Genomic DNA, 7,951 nt, shown 5'->3' with positions numbered 1-7,951 from the left:
GAGACAGGAGCTGCTCTTACACTAAACTGCAGAAATATATTTTAATGAAGTGTTCTTTCAGGAAAATTTACCTTTTTTTCAGCTTTTATGTTTTATTTTTTAAATATATATATATATTATTTTATTTAGGCTGATTGGTAACTCTAAATTGTCCCTATGTGCGAGTGAGAGAGTGAATGGTTGTTTGGCTCTCTGTCCCTGTGATGGACTGGAGACCTGTCCAGGGTGTACCCGCCTCTCACACAGTGATGGCTGGACACCAGTGACCCCCGCGACCCAAAAAGGAAGAAGCGAGTAAATATCATGGATGGATGTTTTCTTCTTCAATGAAGCTTCTGGAACAATGCCCTGAATTCAAATTCATAAACAAACAAGTAAATAAATAAAAAATAATGTTATACAGTATTACTGAAAATAAATTTTCTGAGAAAAGATTGTGAGAATGAGCTGAAGCTGAAACTGAGTCAAAGCTGACAGAAGCAAAACCCTAAAAGCTAATGGAAATAAAATAATAGTTAAAAGTAACAAACCATTAGCTAAAAACTAAAAGTAGTATAAAGCTAAATTCAGAAAAACTTTGCTAAAGTTGTAAAAGATTAAAGTTTTTTTTTAACTATATCAAAGGCTGTCAAAAGCTTAAAATATCATACTTGTATGTAAAAACTAAAAGTAGCACAAAGAAGGAAAATAACAAAAAGCTCAAAGTAAAAAAGGAACTGAAGATCATGTACTGATGCAGATTTTTAAAACAACACTGTTTATAAAAGAACTAAATAAATCTCAATGTATGAGAGAAATATTTGTAAATACTTAATTTTAAAAAGTATAAAAGTCACAATGTCACCCATCTACTGAATGAGCTGAATATTTGTATACTCATTATAAATGGATAAAATACCCCCAAATCAGCAGAAGTAGTTATATTGAAATATATGAACTGAGAAATGGGAACAAACAAGGAAATAATGTGAATGTTAAATTAGTATTCACACAAAACAAGAATTTAAAGCTGAGTAAACATAGAGTTTTTTGTTCTGTGGTATACTTCAGTTGGCACTTGTATAAAATTACATGCACATAAAATTTTATTTTACTAATTTAAAACAATATTGTTGAGAAAATAACACCATCTGGTGGATTGTTGCTGCACAGAAAAAATCACCAGAGAGGAAAAACTGAAGACATGAAGGATCCAGATGGTGGAGATGTTCTCTCATCCAGCAGGGAATCTCTAAAATAAGACAACTGTCAAGTCTTCTGACCGACTGTAAAACATATATACATATATATATATATATGTATTTATATATATTTATATACACACACATTAATGGTGTAGTATTATAAATACATTTTTACTGAATAAAAAAATGACTTTGAATGATCACATGATCAAAATGTTCCAGATGAAGAAGTATTTATACAAATAGACAGAGGTTTTAAACTTTAGTGCTTTTTTATTCATCAGGAATTTAAAAAAACGAAAAATTTTGACTGTATTTGTAAAAATCGTGTGTTTCACAGTGTTCATTACAGCCACTTTGAGAGTAAAGAGTGAAATACTAACCAACACATTCAGAACAGCAAAACAACACAATCCAACAGTTTTAAGGTTTCTGGCACTTAACTACGCGGCTTCTTAAACATTTGATTAAAAAAATAAAAAAATTAACGTGCACAATACCTGTACTTAATATTACACATTTACACAGCACTGTTGATGCGGTGAACACAGTCATACATTCAAATGTAAATTAAATCGTGACATAATAAGTTTTCAGCAATAAACCAGAATGTAAAAAGTTGGTTGTTTTCGAAGTCATGACTTTTTGCCTTCAGTGAGACAAAAAAGTGCAAATAAGAGCTTTAAGAAAGAATTATCAGTAAACACACATCACAGCTGTAACACCAGAGGTTTAACACATTTAAGGCATTTTTTTCAGCTGAAGCTGCGCTAAACCAAAAATCTGGATTTTTTTTTTAAAGAACACAAAAAAAAAGCTTTGTTCTGCTGCAACACCAGTTTGCTTATAAAACAGTAAATTACAATGTCATTTTGGTCTAAAAAAAAACTTTTCAGTCATAATTTATTTAAATCACGTCAAACCTTTGGATAGCTGAACAGCCTGTTTTACATTTCCTCTCAAAATCCATGTTTTCTGAGATACAATGTTCATCATACAGAACAAATGGGATTTTTTTCTGCTCAACACAAACAGAACAACAAGACTAGATGTCATACTGAAGACAGTTCCGGAACAAATTAGTGGAGGATTAACGAGTTAAAGAGGAAGAAAAGCTTTGGTCAAGGTTGTGCTGTGAGGTAGAGTCTGAGGTGCAAAACACAAGAACCCCAAATTAAACCCAACGACAAAAAAAAAAAAAAAAACACACAGCAAAAACAACAGAATCATAGAAGACACTTACAATACACAAACCTGTATTTCAAAACATTTAAATTTAGATGTTGCCATCTGTGACAGCACGGTGGCACAGCTGGTATAGCTGCTGCCTCTCAGTGAGCCGGTTAACATGGTTCAAATCCCAGGGGGCCTTCTGGGTGGAGTTTGCATGTTCTCTCCGTGTTGCGTGGGTTTTCTCCGAGTACTCCGGTTTCCTCCCACAGACCAAAAACATTCACGTTAGGTTGATTGGTAACTCTAAATTGTCCCTAGGTGTGAGTGAGAGAGTGAATGGTTGTTTGTCTCGTTTGTCTCTATGTGTCCCTGTGATGGACTTAAGACCTGGCCAGGATGTCCCCCGTCTCTCGCACAGTGATTGCTGGACATGGGCACCTGTGACCCCCCGCGGCCCAAAAGGAAGAAAAAGGTAAAGATAATGGATGGATGGATGGATGGATGGATGGATGTTACAGACCCACCTGGTGATAAGTTACACAATACACACTGGTGCTTATCTGGTACTAGAGTACATACTCAGTAAGTACAGGGTAAAGAGTCACCAGTACCAAGTATCAAGTACATAGATACAGTAAATAGACTGTACTTATATAGCGACTTTCTATCTTATCAAGATACTAAAAGTGATCAATACAACACAATCTGTGTCCTCATTTACCCATTCATACAGCACTCTATTATACATTTACAATGAATAATCAGTGCTTCATCACATTCATACACCGATGAGACACATCAGAGGCAATGAGGGGTTCAGTGTCTTGCCCAGGGACACTTCGGCATGTGACTGATGGTGGAATCGAACCCCCAACTCTTGCATTAGAGGACGACTGCTTTAACCACTCAGCCACATTTGCCCCGTCAGTATCTGATACTTCTCCAGCAAGTACCAGGCTTGTGAAATTCATCCATCCATTATCTTTATCTGCTTCTTCCTGGACACCTTGGACATGTCTCCAGTCCATCACAGGGACACAGAGACAAATGAGACAAACAACCAGTCACTCTCTCACTCACACCTGACAATTTAGAGTTATCAATCAGCCTAACATGCATGTTTTTGGTCTGTGGGAAGAAACTGGATTACCCAGAGAAAACCCACACATGCACAGAGAGAACATGCAAACTCCACCCAGAAAGGCCCCAGACCGGGATTTGATCCAGCGACGTTCTTGCTGAGAGACTACAGCTCTACCAGCTGATCCACCGTGCCACTGCTTGTGATTTATTTATTTTTTTGTCTTCTTTCAGCTGCTCTCTTCTTCAGGGGTCGCCACAGAGAACTAACTCGCAGAAAGAACTGGCAGTTATTTTAATGCTGGATGCCCTTCCTGACCCAACCACAGACCACTGAGCCACCACAGCCCTCTGTGTGGAGCAGAGAGCTGCCATCTAGATATGCTCAGGGGAGCAGACGACAGTTAAGGGCCTTGCTCAAGGGCCGAATGGGGCGAATGCAGAGGAAATTAAAATAAATAAATAAACCCTGAAGCACATCACATTGTAAAGGACTTGTCTGAAAGGTTACACATTTTGTCTAATATTTCCTTTAGTTTTTTGTTTTTTAATGTGTTCATTTGAAGTGTTTTGTTGTGTTTCAGGATTTTTGTTGTATTTTGCACCTCGATACCACCATTAAGCAGGGAAGCAGTTCTGTAATTAATTACTTCTAAAAGTCCCACGCACAACATCCAAAACTTGCGTTGTGTTTACCGTTTGTCAAGAATAACGAGTCCAAACGAGGAAAGTGGATTTTCAACTTATTTCTTAGTTTCTGCTTAAAGACTGATTCAAATAAAGAAAACTGAGAGTCAAAGTGCAGGTCAACAATAGGACTTCCTCTGAGGCGCTCTCCTGTAGAAAGAGCTGCAGGTTAAAGGTGCATTCACCATTTACAAATACATTTAATACAAATGAAAAGTCAAACGCTACTTTTCTATGATTGAGTTCATGAAAGTGCAGCTTCAAGTCTAACTAAAATATGCATCAACTCTGATCTTTGAGAACGCACCACAAAAATAACTTCTTTAAATAAAACCCAACTCAAAAAGGACATTAGCATTAGCCAAAAAAAAAAAAAAAAAAATCTCAAAGCATCAAACTACAGAGAAAGTAACAAAAGGAAGACTTAAATTGCTTTAATTCAACACCACCAAGAGTTCGTTTGAACTAAACAACCATTTAGATATAAAAATGTGCAACAAAAACGTTATAAAACTATCTGAATGAGGACTGCTTTAATTCTGTATAATAAACTTTGTCTGGAATGTTTTCCTCACCGACAGCGTACAGTCAGCGATTCGGGATATGTCGTAGTTCTGCTACATTTGAAACTTTTCTTTAGTTTTCCCTCTGAGCTTCAGTCCGACTGACCGTTCTGGCAGCCTTTCAGAAACAAGTCGTCCTGCGACAGATGTCCGTCAAAGCCGTCCATGTAGAGGCTGCTGGTGCTGCTGCCGCTGCTGCCCAGGAACGTCCCCACCGCCCGGCCTTGACGGGCGTGGCCGACGGCATCGCTGAACACTTTGTTGATTTGCTCCTCTGAGGGCATCCACCAGTCTGGGTTTGAGGCACAGTGCATCCGGATAAACTCTGGACAGACATGGACATATTCAGTGTTGATTTTAGCTTCTTTTTGGGGGGTGCTCAAGCACCCATACATTTTAACTCCGCACACCTGAAAAAAACTAAACAATCATTATGATTTTGTAAGGAAACAGTTCTCAAACCTTAGATTCACCAAAGTATTGAATATATTTGAATAAATGGGGAATAAATTATTTACGGGCCAGTAAAATCTGTTTTTTTTTTGTTTGTTTTTTGCAGATCCTCAATGCCACCTGTCAATCTATCCAGTATCCAGTCAGCAACTGACCGATCAGCAACCTCAATTTGTCCCGAAGGTAAACGCCCCTTACCTGCAGAAGCTCCACCCCTTTTTTCTTTTACAACATTGTCGTGGTTTTGCTTTACGGGCGCTTTGCCGTCAGAGGGATTTCGTGAAAAATTAACCAAAAAAATGATTAAACTTGTCAGTGAGGAACGTGCATTTCAGACACCGTTACCCTGAGTGTTTAGAGGGTGGAATACAGTTTATTCCATTTCACAATTTAAACGAAGTTGGCGGGCAGCTGGATATAACAGTTATCAAAAGGAGCTAACACATGTTTGTCAGTACGAAGTTAACTGCAAGTAAATCTTCCATTTTCTGTCATAATTACATTTTATGCTTCATAGTTAAATTAATGCTTAAAGCTAGTTGTGCTCTAGTTGTGCTTTGTGTGTCTTTTATGTAGATATATGTTGCAACTTCTGGTTGCATAAGTTGAGTCTTTGTTTGTTATGATCACTTAACACTAAACTGATTTTGTACAAAGTGTTTATAAGGTTGTGTAATGTAAAGTGGAGCGCTGCTCACACAAGGGGGGCTGTTGGTCAGGCTACTTCTTGTTGTGCCGTGCTCTCTAAAATAGTTTTTGAATCAAGTGTTTATATATGTAGGTAAACATAAATGTTTTAAAACCTGTTAAAAATAAACAAGAATGCAGGAAATGGTACAAATCTACTTTGTTCAAAATTCTCTGGGGGAAAACCCTCAGATCCCCCCCACCACCAGCACCACCACTAGTGTGTCACCCCCACATTACAAATGCTTCCGACGCCAATGGCCACCATGTTGTTTAAGCCAAGAGCCATTGTCAACATTTGGGGGCGATGCACACCTAAAGGTCAGATTCTAGAATCGCCCCTGGACATATTAGCATCTAGACATATTTATCTGTTATACATTCTATTTATTTTCATAATAAATCACAAAGGATGATGTTAGTTTGAATCTGCTGCTGTTTTCCTATCTTAAAACAAGCAAACAGACCAGCTGGTTGCTCTGACCTCTGAGGCAGCTGACTTTGACGGGGTTAAGTGGTCGTCTCTCCAGGCCCGGCTCCCCTGAGTGCACCGATCGCTTCCTTTTGCCCAAGCCGCAGGAGAATTTCAGCTCGTCTGTGGTGAAGACGTAGCGGATCAGGTAGCGCAGCAGCCGTCGGCCGTCTTTCTTTGAGGAGTTGACGGCCTCGTCCCACTGCTTGTTGCTGATGAAGAGCGGATAATTCTCCAGGAGCTGCTTGCTTCCCTGGAGGGAGGAGGGAAACTCAGAGGAAGTTCAGGGCTGATGTGAAATAAACTAAAATTCTGGCTTTTGAGGTCGTAAGAAGTTAAATCGATACGAAAAGTATACACATTTCTGCAGTTTCAATTAATGAAATCACAAACCTCAAAGACAGTTTGCTGTTCTTCCTCCTGCAGAGACACAAGTTAAAATTTCATTTTTACACTAAATAAAAACGGCTGATGCGGCGTTTTCGCTCGTAATAGCGCGAGGCTGAGTCTCACCTCGGTGAGCTGCTCTTCTGGCATCGCTTGGCCCAGCTGGTTGTGAACCTCCAAAACAGTCTTGAAGTAGTCAAGAACATTTTGACAGGGAACTGTGTAAAAATAGAAAACAAACACAAGACAACCCATCTTATTAACACCTTCTTGCTTTGACGATCATTTTCGCTCAGAGGGATTATAAAGCTAACATCAGATTAGAGACACGTTCCGCTGTCGTCAAGGTTTTACCAAGCTTTACTTCTATAGCACCATTCATACAAATCAATTTCAAAGTGTTGTACAGAAAAAAATAATAAAATGAATGTAAAAATCAGATTGAACAGATGGGATTTTTAGTCTATGTTTAAAAGTATCATAATTGTGGATTCTGGCAGATCCTGATCATCCACTCCATTCAGGTTGCTCCCATTGGGACGCAGGTATCTGCTGCCCAGATGTACGATGAACAGACTGAAAAAAAACTCATTCATCTCTGTAGTGATCAGGCTTCTCAACGATCAATGATGATTTCTGTTATTCTATTTTATTGTCAATGTCTTGTCTCGTATGGATGTTTTATGTGCTGACTGTGAAACAAATTGCCCCTTGGGACTAATAAAGAATCTTGAACTTGAACTCTCAGCTCTTCCAGCAGGCCGATCCACAGTCTCGATGCATAGATACTAATATATATATATATATATATTTAACCTTTATTCATACAGGTCGTGTCACTGAGACACAATAATCACAAGAAGTTTTTATTTAGCTTTGTTTGTTTTTTTTGTAAATTACTTTTGTTTGAAAATATTCTGAGCAAAAAGGGGCAGATATGATTTATTCTTCTTCTGCTGCGTTTCATTTTATTTTTGATTGTATACATATTTTTTTGTTTTCTATTGTATATAGTTATTTTGTTTTTAATGAAATGAATAAATTTCTAAATAAAATAATAAAATAAAATAAATTTTCTAGAGACCTGCTTTGGGAGCAGATGGTGGGGGTTAAGGGCCTTGCTCAAGGGCTCCTAGTGAGGCAAATAAGGGTGGAGACAGGTGTGTGTTTCATCGTTTCCACCCACATTTTGATGTTGTCAGTCCATGGAGTCGAACCGCCGACCTTCCGGTTAGAGACCCACCTTCTCTAACCTCTGAACCACC

General features: G+C 38.3%; 1 protein-coding gene across 1 annotated transcript in view; it reads right to left on the bottom strand.

Moving 5' to 3' along the window:
- Window positions 1-4,779: 4,779 nt before the first annotated feature.
- The window catches only part of LOC119408845 (BEN domain-containing protein 4), a 7,648-nt gene continuing 4,476 nt past the window's right edge, over window positions 4,780-7,951 (bottom strand). Inside the window, exons 3-6 of the mRNA XM_037675697.1 lie at window positions 6,813-6,904; window positions 6,693-6,719; window positions 6,312-6,552; window positions 4,780-5,012 (exon numbers count right to left, since the gene is read on the bottom strand). Coding sequence (XP_037531625.1) covers window positions 4,780-5,012; window positions 6,312-6,552; window positions 6,693-6,719; window positions 6,813-6,904 — 593 coding nt within the window. The remainder of the gene's footprint in view (window positions 5,013-6,311; window positions 6,553-6,692; window positions 6,720-6,812; window positions 6,905-7,951) is intronic.

This window comes from Nematolebias whitei, chromosome 4 (genome assembly GCF_014905685.2).
Source record: "Nematolebias whitei isolate Nwh7 chromosome 4, NemWhi1, whole genome shotgun sequence".
NCBI lineage: Eukaryota > Metazoa > Chordata > Actinopteri > Cyprinodontiformes > Rivulidae > Nematolebias > Nematolebias whitei.
The sequence above is the reverse complement of the archived record's forward strand: the minus strand, read 5'-3'. Positions and strand labels throughout refer to the sequence as shown.